Here is a 16,145-nt window from a genome sequence, read left to right as displayed (position 1 = left end):
GTGGACTGAGGAATGGGATAAAGCTGATACTGCTATTTCTAATTTTGTTTACAGTCTTCAACAAGTAACTGAAAGGTCAGCTGAAAAACTGTCCACGATCTGCCTGAGAATGTAGTGTGTGGTGTGGGGGGGGGGTTTTGGTTTTTTTAAATTTTTTTTTTAAGTTTTCCAGTGTACTTGAGAGCAGTTATAACACTGCAAATATTGCAAGTGGCAGAGTAATACATCTGCTTAGAGAGATTACTTTGGTGGGGGTGGATTTTGTTTTGCAATGGGGAATGCTGGAATGGAGTGATTCTGCTCTTGCCTTTTTTTCATTTTCACCACATAAGTGGTGCTCTTTTAACTCCGTACTGAACAGAAAATTAAACTGGTCAAAAACTAAAATATTTGTTTCCTCATCTGGCTGAAATGGACTCACCAAGTGGTCAGATAAGTTTTGTCAGTAATTTGTGAAATTCCCAGATAAATGAGGAGATGGGTAGAAATACTGCCTTTGGTAACAGTGAACTATTTTTTTGGCATCTGTTACTACTGTGGAATAGACATGATATTTCAAACCAATAATGCTCAATTACTCATGGGGACAATTTTTTCATACCTATAGTATGCCTTCTTTAAAAATAGGAGGAATGGATGTGTTTTTGACTAGAGGAGGTAATTTTTACAGGAAGTAAGATGCAGTAAATAATTTATGAAAGAAGAATGAATTATACATTTACTTATCAAGAGTATAAGCTTTGTAGGTTATTAGTGGCTGCATGCTGTAGTAAAAATCAGGTTATGCTCCTAAGTGTTTCAGAGTTAGAAAACTTTTGTCTTCCCTATGCTGCTGGCCCTTTGGAGTATTATTGTTGCCACTGGGTGAAAATACAGCTGATCTTATCAAGAAGGCTACTACAAAGCTGCTCTGAAATGAGTGGAGGTAGAGTAATGGTTGGTTTGTTCTTTGGGTTGGCTACTTCCATGTGTAGTAACAAAAGGCATTGTAAACTTTTTGCAATAAAGGGAAATATTACCTCCTAAAGGAATTGTAGGAAATGGTTTCCTGTTCACTGACAGCTCATGATAGAGGTGTTGTGGTGGTTGTGGTAAAACAATTCAACACACTGTGCTTTCATGTTGAAGAAGGACAACAAACATCTGTAGTACTGAAGGGTACTATATATAGATATATATATATGTTTTAATATATATATTAAAATATACATAATCTATATTTTATTAGATATATAAATTATATAATGTATTTTTTTCTTGCTTTGCAAAATTATCTTTTTGTGCTGGATACTTACACGTTGCTTTTTAGAGCTGTGCCTGTGCTAGTCCTTGACAGAAAACTGTTCTTCCAATATCTTTATAGCTAAGTAGCTGCAGAGAATTGAGATTTTCAGTTAATTATGGTGCTGTAGTGCTTTTAGTAATTCTGAGAAAGCTTATAGAAAGATGTCAAAGTATAATTGCTTTTAATTTTCAGGGTAATCCTTGAAACATCAGCTAGGAAAATGCAATCTGTCACTTCTGATGCAAAATATAGACAGCAGTATAAAATAAAAATCCAGAAGTGCTAAGTCAATCATCTATGACTTCATGTTTGTTCACTCTTAGGACACTTCTGAACAATTATGAGAATTTATTTTTTTAATGCCAGATGTAAGTGTGTACATGTCTCAGAAGGTTCAAAAAGTGTTGAAGACTGTAGAAAACATTTATTTAAAAATACAGAGTTTCTGACACTTCACTGTATAAATAAGGCTTTTATGTTACTCTGAAATGTCCAAGCTCTGATGAGGCTTTTGAAAGCTTTTTCATGTGCATAGTGGGGTGGTGGTAAAGGCAGACTGCCACTTGTTGTTTCCAGTACTGTATTGTGGTGGGCTGACCTTAGCCAGGTGCTCACCCTTCCAGCTCCTTGCCTGCTGCCCCTCCTCCATAGGAGGTGGAAATAAAATATAAAAGCTTGGGAGTTGAGATAAAGCCAGGGAGATCACTTACCTGTTACTGTTGTGGGAAAAATAGACTTGGGGAAAATTAATTTAGTTTATTTTAGTGCCAATGAAGATAGACTTGTATGGTGAGTAACAAAGGTAAAAACTAAAACATCGCCTTTCACTCGTCTTTGCTTCTGGAGGAGTTAAGTGTAAGTTTTACATAGCACAGATCATACCTGTTCCTTTCCACAGCTGGAGGGTATGTATGTCCTTCTACATATCTCTTGAAACACTGCAGTAGTTTGGAAATTTAAATAAATCTTTTTCAGGCTCTTAACTCTTAGGATTAATGTACGAACTGTGTTTCAGTGAAGTTAGTTGTCATAAAGGCTGTTGTGTTGGCCTACAGGGTTCTAAAATACAGCTATCTTGCTAACCAGGCTTGAGGGGAAAAAAGGGGCTATTTTAGGTCACTGTCAATCAGGTTGTATGTTTGATCATGGAACCAGAAAAACTGAGGGTCAGTTTGCACCGCTGAACTTGCAGCTCAAGTTTAGTTTCATGAAATGAAAATATAAAGTATTTATGTCTGTTTAGTTGGTACTTACTTTTTTGCATAAATGATCTGCAAATATAATTCAAGAGAAGAGGGAAAAGTCCACACAAGTAATGAGATTTATATAAAACCCAGTGGTTTCATATGAAAAGTAATAGAGTAATGTCAATATTCAGAGTTTGCTGCTAAATTGACTTAATCTGGAGATGAACAAGAGAGGTTGCTGTATGTAGTCCCTTTTATTCAGTCTTTTTTAAAAAGTTTTGATTTAAGCCCATCCACTACACACACACACACATATATATACATATATATACATATATATAAATATATTTCTTCACTAGTGCTATAGCTCTCTGTTGATGCTGACTGGACTGTTCAGAAGAGGCACTTCATTCTGTCAGTGGATATTAGCAGTGGCAGCAGACTGGAAGAACATGCTATTGATAGCAAAAAACATCCCTTTTCCCTCTAGGAAGAATATAAAAGTAGTGCATTTTTTTTCCCCCTCCTTTTAGCAAGAATGTTTGGTTAGGAATAAGGTCTTTGTTTTGAATTCATGGCACTTTAAGAAAAACATATTTGATAAATGTGTTCAGCAGAATGTGTTTGTATGTTTCCAAGTACCATCTGAGGACACAGCTGTGACAGTAGTGATGTCCAAATACAGGTGCACTTTCAGCATTGCATGTATTTCAAAGGCAATCAGGCTGCCCTCAGGAAATTTGGATTAGATTAATACCTTGTATACTGGAATCCAGCTTCTGAAAATAATAAAAAACATTAAATAATATTATTCTTACTAAATCTTCAAGTTAGAGAACTGTTACTGTAAAATTTTAAGACATACCAGTCTCTTTAAGACACACAGGTCTCTTTTGTTTAGCTATTTTAAGTTCCAGAACAAAAATACAAAATTGTCAGCTTCATATCTCTGTTCTGCCTTTTGTAAACACTGTGGGCTTCCTTTTCTGTTCCCCCTTTCCTGAAAGTTGGACTTTCTCTGCCTGGTGCCTCTAAATACACAAACCTCATGCAGTGTTGCACCTGCAAGCAGGTTAAATGAAGTCCAAATGCCACAAGCAATTCCAGAGAGGCTGGCAGAAACAAAATATTTATGACAAGAATAACAGCATGTGGGAATTGGTTATGGTGGCTGCTGTACAAACCACGTTATAAATCAAACTGTAGCAGTGTGTAGGGATGTGGGCTGGCTCCTGCTTTGAGTCTTCTTTTTTTTTGTGTAAGGGAGAACTTGTTAAAAGTGAGAAGTGGCACTTTTCTCTTCTGCTTCCCCTGAGCCAGCTGTGGTCTGTACACAGTGACTCAAGAATTCAGTGCTCAGCTGTGGATTTTCATATTCTCTCTGCAGGGTAGGGAAGTCTGTAGTCACTCTGTTGGACAGTTTGACTTCAGAAGTGTAGAATGCTCTATTGTAAATTCAAACAATAATGTATTAAAAAATAGTATACAGGGAAGAAAAGAAACTTAAGATTCTGATCTCCTAACCCTAATTAGAAATAATCATCTAACCTAGAGAGCTGTATAAGTATGGTTTGCAAATGGTAAAGCATATCTTTCCCTCACAAATAACAAATACCAATTTTGTGTATGTAGGTGTATATATATAGGTGTGTGTGTAAAACATCAAGGATTTTTGACAGAAAATATATTGCAGCTGAAATATTTCCTGGATCTGGGACTACCAAATACTGGTTTAGGGTGGTTATAAAACACAGCCCTTTTCTAAAGCACATTGTGTGACTTTTTGCCCTGTCAACATCTGTAGGGGAACTGTTGCAGGCCTTCTCTTGCCATGGAGGGATTCCCAACTACATGAGTTCATTGGCATTTCAGAGCAGCACAAGACCATACTAGAACAGGTGGTGGAGGCCACTATGCAGTGTCAGGTTTTTTTCCCTCATTGATTATGAAATGTAAGTTCCATTTTTAGTGCTTCCTTTTTATGCTCTGTTTATACCAGATTAAGCCATGGCTGTGCAAGATAGTGCAGGCATGGTGAGCTGCTGTGCTTTGGTTTGGGAGCTCATTTCTAGCTGAGAAGGGTTACTTCAGTTGCTCAGTTCTGACTGCAGGCTGTACCTGCCTGCCTCAGTGTAGAGGTATAAGGGTGTGTACTAAAACATAATAAAGAAAAAAGGTCTTTCAGGGAGATGTTATGTTGCTTCCCCCACCACAATATTCACAAAATTAAGTTAAATCATACTGACACACTGCATTGTATTTTTGAATGCATTGTTTTGAAAAGTGTCTTGTTACTTTGGTCTGTTCTGGTTTTGCTCAAGATATTTCTCCTATTTCTCCTCCCTGCCCCTCTTTCTGAAAAATCTTTCATGAAGCATAACAGAACTTCCATAATTATGATGTTTGTGTTGCTGCTTTCAGTCTAGACTGATACCAGCTTTATCTGTTATGTGTGTAGCAAGTAGTTTTTTTGCAAGTTTAGTGAACTGTCTGTGTGGAACAATTTGACATGGTCTTTTAATGTGATTTTTAGCTCATTTCCTTCCACTTTTTCTCTCATTGCTCCTCTTCCTGGTTCATACAGACAATTGAAAAAAAATCCTCCTGTGGATTTACCTGCCAGGGTTGTTTTTATTCCATACACAGCTTGAGTTCCCACCTGGACTGGGATCTTCTCTATTTGCAGTGAGGAGTTTGATTAAATGACTAAGTTTGTAGCCCTTGGTTGTCATCCTTTGCCAAGGATCTGTTGAAAAGCATAACAAGTTCTCCTACAGCTGCCTGTAAATTGTGTCTTGGCACAGCATCCTTCTACCCACTAACTAAAACTCCAGACCCTGCAAAGTGTATCTCTAGACGTGTGGGTGAGTGGAGAAACAGTGAGATTTATGGTGTTACTGTGGAAATATTCTGAGCCACTGGGGCTGAGCAGGGTCCTTGGTCTATAATGGGTTCTGTACTTTTCATGTTATTCTCCTGTGCCTCTGAAAAGAAACAGCTGGATTGAATCACATTTTGGACATTGTTATCAAACTGGTGACTCACAGACTGTTCCTCAGGGCTTGAGGGACACAGTTGGATTCTCTGTTTGCCACTTACAAGAAGTATATCCAAATTTCATTTTCCTGTTCTCAAGTGACTTTGCTATCTCTTCCTTGGCCCACAATCTCAGCTCCATCATTGATACTGCAATTATGCCTCCTTTCCTTTTCTCCTGCTCTTCAGTCTTCATCTTCCATCTCCTAAACACCTGTCAGTTACAGGTCAGGAAACAGTGCTTTAATTTCAAATTTGGGTAATTAAGGTGGCACAAAAAAACCTTTTTTTTGGGAGGTCTTATTGTCTCCAGTTAAAAAAAAAACTTAACAAAGAGGCAATCACAGATCCAGTTTCAGCCAGATTAAGCATTAATTTTCTGTTAGGCCAGATGGAAAGAATAGTTGAATGTTCTTGTACATTGTGATAGGTGCATTTTGTAAATTCTGAGGTAATGAGAGCCTTTGATCTCACTCCATGAGTGTGAGGCAGGCTGCAGTCAGATGTTCCATGTCTGGCTACTGATGTAAACCTCTTGCTTATTATTTTCTTCTGATATATGCTGGTACAAATCTATTATTTTGGTGGGGTACGTGGGGTGAGAAAGGAAAAAAGACAAAATAGCAGTGATTATGTTGTGGCTGGGACATTTAGGGAGGGAGTCTCTGGACTAGGCTGGCAGATAGGAATGAAGGAGTGATCAGTTCTAGGAGCCAGGCAAAAAAGGCTGGAACTAAACTCTTCACAGGCAAGTTTCAAATGCTGGACTTGAGAAATTTTGAGTGGTATGGTTTGAAAAGAAGGTCAGGGTGAGGAAAGTAACTGGCCATGTGTCCCTCAGTTGCAAGGCAATCTTATGCATTGAACTGACTGGAGGTATGGATATGGAAATCCCCAGTCCCAATATAAATAAAGAGAAACTTCCAGCTGTCTAGTTCTACTCTATTTAGAAAATTGAGACTTTCAGGCAGCCTTTGATTACAGAGATAAGTGACTAATGTCTGTGTTCTGACTTTGTGAAAGTAGTCTCAAAAGGATTGCACATGATGTTTTGTTGCTTGGGCAGAAAATGGTGGTATTATTTTCAGTACTTGCCAGTAATTACTAAGATGCTAGATGTTTTACAGATGTTGACATACTGCTGCATAAAAGTAGTGTAAATGCCAATGTGTAGCTCTCCTTGATTTTGAAATATAGGCTATTGCTGTCTTTTTTTATTCTTGGAAACAGAATATAAAACCAAGTAAATGCTACAGCAATACAGATAGCTGGGAGCACAGTCTGACTTCAAGTGCCTTCTTTGCAGTACTGTGTATTGCAAATACTTTTCAATTCTTACATGATGGTATCTATATTAAATGTTCATCATGCTGAGGAGGTTACAGAGGTGATTTCTGGATTGCAAGGTCGCTGTCTTATGAAATGTAACATGAGACCCAGCACCTGTGACAGTTAACATGATAAAATAGAACTTCCCCCACTATGTTCTCTTAATGATAGACAACATTTCTGTAAGCTTGTGGGCTGGGGATTTCACCTTTATATTTCTAATCTAGACCTGAATTCCAACCTGACTTGAAGGTAGCTTAACTGGTCTTTTTTTTTCCCCCTCCCTTTTGTTTTCTTTAGATGATAGCACTGAATGCCAAACTGCATCAAAGAAAGAAGAGCAGAATGACAAAGAAAAGAAAGATGAAGAAGAGACTCCACTGCCCACTTACAGGGCCAAATCGATTGTTGAGAGTTGGGTGTGGGGTAAACAACCAGGTATCACAGCTGTTTTGGTCATTTTCACTGACATCATGTATTCTATATACATCAGGAAGCATTTGTATCAAATGTTCTTGCTGACATCTGCATCTCTTAGGTTACATGGTTTAACTGTGACTGAAATTAGACGTTTGCTGTAATTAATTTCAAGTTTAATTAGACTCTTGACTTGAAGAGTCAATTTGCCCCTTTCAGGCTGCTTGAAAGAATGATAGACCAACTTGAAATAAATGAAGTTACCCAGTGAAAAGTTCCAATGTCTTCAGAATATTTCTTTTCAGTTGCAGACATTATAAAGAAATTGCTTTGTTTCTGAAGCCTGAATTTTCTGCAGGCAGTAATGGTTTAATGGGTGATTTTTCTCTTTGGTTTCATGGTCTAGTAGATAGGTTTGTGTGAATCATGGGAGGAAGGTTGAAATGCTTAGTTCACTTAACTGTTTGTCCTGACCTTTGCTGACACTAATTGCACCTGTGGTGGCAGTGGAACAGCAGTTTGTGTATTCACATCTTCGTGCAGGGGTCTATAAAATCCTGCTTTTGCTACTGAAGCCATTTGAGGTTTGTGGCTGTTTGCTACTATAGAGCGGCAGTTCATTGTCTAAAATTGTCCATGTTTAAAAATAACAGATGAGAAGAAGCCTCAGTTCAGTAGTTTATTTTACAGTTCCTGGTACATGATATTGCCTGATTCAGATGTTGGCATGTACAAACTTCAGAGACATCTGTTGTGTCACTTGTCCTTTCCCCTCACCCAGAAGCACTTGAAGATCCCTGGGAAAAGTATTATCCCTTCAGTGCCAGAATCTGCATCTGTGTAGCTGTGTTTGCTAGGGGACATGCTTGTTTCTGTTGAGCCACAGGTCAGCTGCCAGGCTGCTGTCCTCTGCTCTGTGCCAGCCTGCTTGCTCCCTTTCCTTGAGGACAGGAGGACAGATGGATTTGCTGTCACTCTGGTAGTAGGACAGAACCTTGCAGTATATCAGGAATGACAAGAATTGCCGCTACAGTGGAAGTGGGAGTGAGAATTCAATGTGTTGTAGAGATGTGAACTGAAGGTCACATTACTTATGTCTTATATTCTTATTTAATGTGTGTTGCTGAAAAGTAAAATAAAACAATTTTACAGAATAGTAAGCTAAATGTCAAAGATCTTAACAAATTTCTTCCAGCTGACCAAAGTGTTTGAGACAGCATTTGGTCTTTAAGCTCACCCTCCAATTATTTTTTAAAAAATTGAAGAAGCAGTTTTTCAAAATAAAAAGGATGTTTGTGTGTTTGGAGTTTTCAGAAAGAAGTAGCTTTCTGTCTTGTAGTTACTTTTAATGCTTATATATAGTATGGCTTATTGCCACATGTATGGATTCTTGTTCTAGAAATAAGGTGTGAAGACTTTATAATTTGTCAGAAATAAATTTTTATTCCTTGGTCTCTGTTACCATTTGTGTTTGAATTTTGTATCACCTGGCTGTGACAAAAATCCTTAAATTGTTGGGAACACACTTGTGGTTTATTTGTACAATAAATGCATTTATTGTATAAATAAACCCCAAGTGGGGCTTTTGTTCATGATTGCAGGTTACCTTGTAAGTTTTTGTTTTGCATTTGTCAGAAATATAGCTAATAGCTGCCTTTTGAGCCATCCTAATTGTGACTTGGTAATTAATTTTGAAAAAGCTACAGCATCAGTTCCATTTTGATACTTCCTGTTAATGGTTCATAAAATGAGAACTGTTTTAAGCATTTCTTCTATTAGCCTTTGAAAAATGAACTTCTAAACATTTCCTTGTCAAATCCATGAGGGAACTTCTAAAAAGGAGAGTTATTTCTTAAATATATCATTGCTGATCAAGTAAGAACTAGAGACTTACTATGTCTTCATTTATAGTTTATATTCCTTTACAAGTAAGATATAATTCAGACATGGAGATTTGAAGTTATGTTACAAAAAGAACTGAAGAGGCATTTAAAGTCAGTGTTTCAGGTCAATACACTGAAGTGTTTCTGCTGAGCTGAATGATTTACAGCCTTACATTATGAAAATAGTAACTAGATATTGGACACTGTATGTTTGAGAAGTGCTGTAATGCAATCTTATTTTGCCAAGTGTGGGGTATCTTGGTGTTGAACTTCAGCAGACTAATCTAGGTCAGTGGGCCTTGTGACACCTCTCCCCCATGAGGGCTGAGAGGTTGTGGGAGCACAGAGGAAAACCTGCTCATTAAATGTGCTGAGGAACAGTACTTCATGTGCCCCTCAACTCCATGCATGTTTTGTCATCCTGGCACAAGTTCAGAGAAGCAAAATGCTTTCTCTAGGTCTCATTTAAGCTGAGATCGCTGTGCTGTCAGAACACGGCAAAGATATCACAGTGGTTTTCTTTTTTTCTTATTTTTTGTAACAGTCCTACTATTCCAAGAACTATAAGAATACATAAGATAATAATAAATACATGTGTAAGTCATTTTTTGACTTTTAAGGTTTTTTTTTCTCTCTTTTGCATCTTAGTGTTCTTCTATTTCATATGCTGCTCTTTTGTGATACCACTGTTAAACTATTCGTTTTTTAAATGAATGCTCCCTTAAAATATCTTCTGCCTGTTGTATTCATACCAGGTTGAGTACATTAATAAAGAAGTTCCTGTGATTCTTCCTAAAAACCCTTGTTTACTACTTTCTTCTTTTTTTTTCAGTTTTCTTTTCTGAAGATCTTTCAGGTTTTAACATCTTACACGATCTGAGGTCCAGGTGTTCAGCCCTAGGTATGGGGGGAAAAAAAGAGAGGAAGCTCTTTGAAGTGGTTGTTCAAAGCCTACAGAAAATAGAGCAGTATTTCATCTTCTTGGGCTTCTTTTTCTTAGTTATAATATGCTTAAGGTTGGCTATATTGAGCATACTTTTTTCAGTGTTGCACCTTATTTTTCTGATATTGTTATACAATATCCCCAAGATTGCACCAGGAAATGCTTTATGGGCACTACTGAAGAGGCAAGGTTAAAATTAACCATGTGACTTCAGTGAGCTTGTTGAGATACTTGTCATTACCAAGTGCATTGTATTCCTGCATTTGTGTTATGAGAGAAGGACATAGGCAGGACTTCCATCCTGTAAGGGGCTTTTAGTTACACAATGAGATCTAAATTTACACTGTGTACAGAAGTAATTAAAAAGTAGTCATGGCATTGGAAAAAACCCTTCTTTTAGCCTTCTTTATTGAGATACTTCTGGTTTTTATCAAATTTTTTTGTTCATACTTTCAAGTTTAGGTTTACAAATGCTTTACAAATGATTTACAAATGTGTCAGTGTGTTTTTTACACACATACAGGAATTAAAACTCTTGCTATTTTGTTCTGTGCATGAATATTAGAACATCAATTTAAACAAGTTTTGCTGTAAAATGTTGAAAATCATAGAATTGTAGAATATGCTGAGTTGGAAGGGACCCATGAGGATCATTGAGTCCAATTTTTGGCCCTTCCCAGGTCACCCCAATAAGTCACACCATGTGCCTGAGAGCATTGTCCAAACACTGGCACTCAGGCTGGTGCTGTGACCACTTCCCTGAGGAGCTGCAGTGCCCAACCACCCTCTGAATGAAAAACTTTTTCCTGGTATCCAACCCAAACCTCCCCTGCCTCAGCTTTGTGCCATATCCTTGAGTCCTGTCACTGGTCACAAGAGTGAAGGACAGGTACCTGCCCCTTCACTTCCCCTCTCAAAGATGTTGAAGATCACAATGAGGTCTCCCCTCATTCTCCTCCAGGCTGACCAAACCAAGTGTTCTCAGCTGCTTCTCGTAAGGCTTCTCCTCCAGCCACTTCACTGTCCTGCACCCAGCCACAAAATGAGATGCATTCTCAATGCACATGTGGCTGATCAATATCTCTCCTATTGAATACTAATTAGGTGAAGTTTTGATGTTGTTCATCTTTTGAACAGGGGAGCAGAAAGCTAAAAGCTAAATGACCTTTAGGCATTTTAGTCTTTGTTGGTATAAAATAACATTGAAAGCCTATTTTGGTTTTGTTTCTGAAGGAAATTATGTGTATGTGATGGCATTTTTGTCCTTCCCTCTAAGTTTTGAATTTGCTCATTCCAGAGGTTTGAAGGGCCCTTAGAAGCCTGTTAAGCCAAGCCAGCTGCATCCTTTATCTCCTCTTTGTCCAGTGGAAATAGTGTGTAGTAGAAAGGGAAAGAGAAGACAAAATATGAAATTCTCTAGGAAATTAGAGCACATTAGTTCTGCTGGTGACAGGAATGTGTACTCATTATAACAGTAGATTCATGCCAAATTCTGCTTGAAATGTGTTTCCAAGTCTCAAATCTCTCCACACTGTAACATCTATATTTGCAGTTACTAAAGTTTGTGAGTCAACCTGGAAACATTTCAGCCTGATATTGGCATTTCTAAGGTGCCTCATTTATCTGTCACAAGCATGTGGTGTTCTGTAAAAGAGCTAATGAAATTAGTGTTAAAAAAACACCTAGCATGTTAAGTTATTTCTTTGTTCTAAAACAGGAGCAGACTGCATTTGGACATGCTACCTGCCTTAGGGCTAGTGTCAGAGATGGTTTAAGCTGCTCTCTTCAGCTGTTTGTTTTGTTCAAATATCTGAATAGCACCACTTCTTAACTCTGTTCTGTCAGATAGGCTGGGTTGAACAATTCCTGTGTTTTTCCTTTGAATGCAGGGAACTTTGGGCAGGAGGAAGTAGCAAGTGAAAATGTGTAGTTGTGTTGTTTGCTGAAAGGAGGGAGAGATGTGATAAATTTTAACAGAAGAGGGTAAAACCCTTGCCTAGCTCTACTGCAGCCAGCAACATACCTGACTGTAGCTGCCAGTTAACAAGTATTCTGCTAATGGTGGTTTGAGAAATTAAAGTGGTGTGGTATGACTCCAGCCCCTACAGTGCAGGTGCAGAATAGGTAAATAATGTGGCTGCCTTTCACAGAATAACTGACAAAGCATAGGATGGTTGGCATCAAGGGCTGGTGTAGTGACATAGGAACAGTTTTGTTTAAAGAGTTCCCTGTAACCTTCTCAGATGAAATTTGAATCGTTACTATTAATAAGCTATTCTCTCATTTGACTGTTCAGTTCATCAGTAACAAGTGTTGCTCACATTTGAAGGTTTATTGAAATGAGTTTCACTGCTTTGATTCCCAGATATGTTTAAATCTTTTGAAAGCTTAACTAATTTTTTTGTAAAGATAAATTTACTTATTGTGAAATAAGAGAAGATTTAAAGTGAAGAAGTGTATAGATATATCTCACTTAAAATAGTGTTGCTTTTAATAAAACAAGACAGTCCTTGGTTCAGTTTTTAGATGTCTGAGTTATAAGGATACTATTACCTGTTCCAGCCTTTACTACACTTTGTATATGAACTTTGTTTTGCACTCTTGAAATACTAAAGAAAGTTTATATAAAGTATTTGTGAGCAGAATATTTTAATTTTGGTAGAAAGCCTTCCTAAAATTCTAGCCATTTTTAACTGTGAAGGCACATCCTTCTCCCCCAGCTTTCTTAACCTCCCCTAGGTCTGAGATCATTGAAACATGTTAAACCCTAAACCTTAACAAGGCAATTGTGCTGGCAAGAAATGTATCTTTCTTAGTTTATGTAACACCTGGATGCCATTGTGGCTGAGTGAAAGTGGTTAAAAAGGTTTGCAGTTGCAGACTTTCAGGGAAAGTTCCTTGTGAAGTAATTGCTGGAGGATTGGAGAGTAGGTGGCCTCTGCTTGTCCTAAGTGTTTCTTTCTAGTAGTCCCCATGATGGCTTTTTCATTAGTGTGTTGTTTTGAAACAAAGTGCTTTTTCACTTGAGTCTTCAACTCTCAGAAGCAATTTTAGAGACTTTCCACAATTAGGTAAGTTGCCAGGCAGGAGTGAAGGACAAATCATGTTGCTCTGTATTACTTGACAGACTGCTGAATCTAGCACCCAGTGCTTGTTTTCTGTAGCACCAAACATAGAGCCTTTTCCTCAAACACAACTGTTAAAGTGCCTTCTTTTTTCTTCATTGACTATTTCTTTACTTTTCCTATGGATATGAGACCATAATTTGGGAATTAAATCTGCAGCATAAAATTATTTGTTGAAACAGTGTTAAGCAAAGTCTCTTTGTGAAGAGGAGAGCATGGTCATTTTGTACTGTGGTGTTATAGCCTGGTGATATTTTAGAGGGTAATAGGTCTTCAGTGTTCAGCAAGGGAGGAAAAAAGTCCTGACTTATGTCTTCTTTGAATGGTTTGCCTAGAGGGATCATGAAAGTGGGATGTCAGTATTGACTATGTTCTGTTGTGGTACACTGTGAGATGGTTTTTTTGTGTGTGTTTTTGCTCTGTGCTACTCAGTTGTTTGGGAAATTTTGTAGAGCTAAAATTAAGTGTGATGTGGCTTTTTATAAAATTTCTTGTTGATTTTGTCATATTTCTTGTTGTTTGAGTCAGGATGTATAATTGTTGCTGTCACTTCTATCTGAGAGGTCTAGACTGCAAGGTCTAAATTGCAAGGAATATTTTTTAATCTGTTCTTTCCTGTTGGAAAAAATAAGTCCCTCATAGTCAGGTGGAAAGATGTGAATTGCCTAGGGGAAAGAATCTAACACATTATGAAATGGTGAAAGGTGAGTAGCAATGTTGAAAACAGGCTGCGATGCTGGCTGACAGCAAACCCTAAGTGACTGTGGAATGTGATCCAGTGGCAGGAAGAGTTGCTTGAATTCTTTCCTGGGTACACAAAGATGGGGGACAAAACCTTGCAATAGATTTTATAGCTGCAGTTGCAAAAGAAGTTTTATACCTCCTTAGATTAAAACATTTAACCATAGAGACTGCCATAAAAGTGTCTAAATTTCTATAGTTAGGAGGCACTTGTTCTAAAAACAATGTTGATTTTGCATGATTTTGGGGTTGGTTTTTTATAATTATTTTGAAATGTGTCCATCTTCTCACATTGTTACATATATGCAGACATATGGGGTTTTTTTCATACCCCTAGTTAGGTGTCATTTAAAACAAAGATACTTCTGTGTAGCTGCCAGGCAACAAATGTGGTTGGCTTAGGGACAAGTATAGTAATGCAGTGCAGAGCAGAGTGGGGTGGCTCAGTGACCAGACTGTTAATGAAGGGAAAGAAAAGAACTCCTTTAGGAATGCACATTGTTGGTGTTTGTCTTAGGAATTGAAGCTACAGAGTACATAAAAATACAGTTTCCAAATTTTTATTTTAGAGTGGTTTTTCGTTGTAGTTGTTTTTTACACTGTACTTGTTACCATCAGTTACTAGATTAATAGGACTTTGGGCTGTTGCATACTTGCTGTGGTGAAGAGAAAGAAGAATTAATATTCTAGCATTGGTATATAAGTGAGATCTTTTATTTGCTAATAGCAACTGAAAGCATCTTATGTTATTTATGATGTTGTTTCAGAAGCATAGCAGGTCTTGGCAATGATCCTAGAGCTTCTGAGAGGAGTTTTATAACTTCTGAGGAACTTTAGATAATATGTAAAATGAAAGCATATTCTTGTGGGGACTTGCAAGGGACTTGCCTACACTTAAGAGAGACTCTGAGGTTGGATGATAAGATGTTTTTGTCTAACTTGTTTTTTTGAAAAGCATAAAACATTTCCTGATGTTTTAATTTCAGACATGAAATATGAAGCTTTAGATATGTCTAGTTTTGATGATAACCTGTGTTTGAACACCTGTTTTATTTATGTCATACCATGTGCATTAAATATAGAAATGGGGAGTTCCACTGGGTTCAGACATCTGGTCAATTTACAGTTTTCAGTTTGTCTTTATTTTTCTTGATACTGTATATAACAAAGAGGATATTTCTCTCTGATTCTCAGACGTGAACGAACTGAAGGAATGCCTCCAGGTACTAGTAAAGGAACAGCAAACTCTGGCCACACAATCTGCAACAACAGCTCTCTCAGCTATGAGGCTAAAGCAGAGGCTGGTCATCCTGGAACGATATTTCATTGCTCTGAACAGAGCAGTTCTTCAGGAGAACATCAAAGTCAAGTGGAAAAGCGGTAGTGTTCCTCTGCCTGCTGTGGATAAGAAAAGGTAATAACACATGCATGAACAAGTTAATCCATTAGAAAAGCCATAGAAAGGTTATCAACCTGTCTGTGAGGGCTTAATGTGATTTATTCCTTCTTGTGAAACATTAATGATAAAGAAACTTCATATTTCTTAAGATGGCTTTACCATACTAAGTGGTGTTCCCTGCCATCAGTCCTCCTTCTTGCCTGGTGCTTTCTTACAGTATCTCTGTTTGTACTAGTAGGTTTTTATTGTAATACATTGCTGTAGGTATTAAACTTTGAGCTATAAGTATACATTTATTGAAGTATTGCTTTTGTTCTGCTCAGCTAGAAAGTATGGAGAAGCCTGTTTCAGAAATGGTGCCAATGGAAATTACATTGTTTGAATAACAATATATTTTTGTCAATAGTTGCTCAGTTAAATAGTTGCTCAGCTCACATAAATTAAAAAATACAAATACCTGAAAGCAGAACATAGAATCTTAGCTTGGGTGCGAAATTATGTAATTGTGCATTTTATATGCAACTATTTAATACAAATACCAAAAAAGCTGAACATAGTTCTCCTTAGTTTGAGTGTGAAATGATGTAATTATACATTTTATATGCAACTGTTTCAAGAGAAGTAACTGAGTGAGGAATCATCTGATTACTTTTCATGTCTGGATAGCTGTCTAGACCTAAAAATAGAAAAATCTATCAGATAAGGCATTAAATAAAGTTTCAGTAGCTGTCTGACACAACAAGAATTTGTCTAGAGAAATTTTTGTTAGATTGAATCTCTAGATTCAGATATGAAAGGAG

General features: G+C 37.4%; 1 protein-coding gene across 3 annotated transcripts in view; it reads left to right on the top strand.

Annotated features, from left to right (window-relative positions):
- HERC2 (HECT and RLD domain containing E3 ubiquitin protein ligase 2) overlaps window positions 1-16,145 on the top strand; it is a 104,376-nt gene that overhangs the window by 11,721 nt on the left and 76,510 nt on the right. For all 3 annotated transcript variants that reach the window (XM_054654364.2, XM_054654362.2, XM_054654363.2), the window contains exons 4-5: window positions 7,138-7,275; window positions 15,141-15,360. In XM_054654364.2, coding sequence (XP_054510339.2) covers window positions 7,138-7,275; window positions 15,141-15,360 — 358 coding nt within the window. The remainder of the gene's footprint in view (window positions 1-7,137; window positions 7,276-15,140; window positions 15,361-16,145) is intronic.

This window comes from Agelaius phoeniceus, chromosome 2 (assembly GCF_051311805.1).
Source record: "Agelaius phoeniceus isolate bAgePho1 chromosome 2, bAgePho1.hap1, whole genome shotgun sequence".
In the NCBI taxonomy this organism is placed as follows: Eukaryota; Metazoa; Chordata; class Aves; order Passeriformes; family Icteridae; genus Agelaius; species Agelaius phoeniceus.
This window is presented reverse-complemented; position numbering and strand designations above follow the sequence as displayed.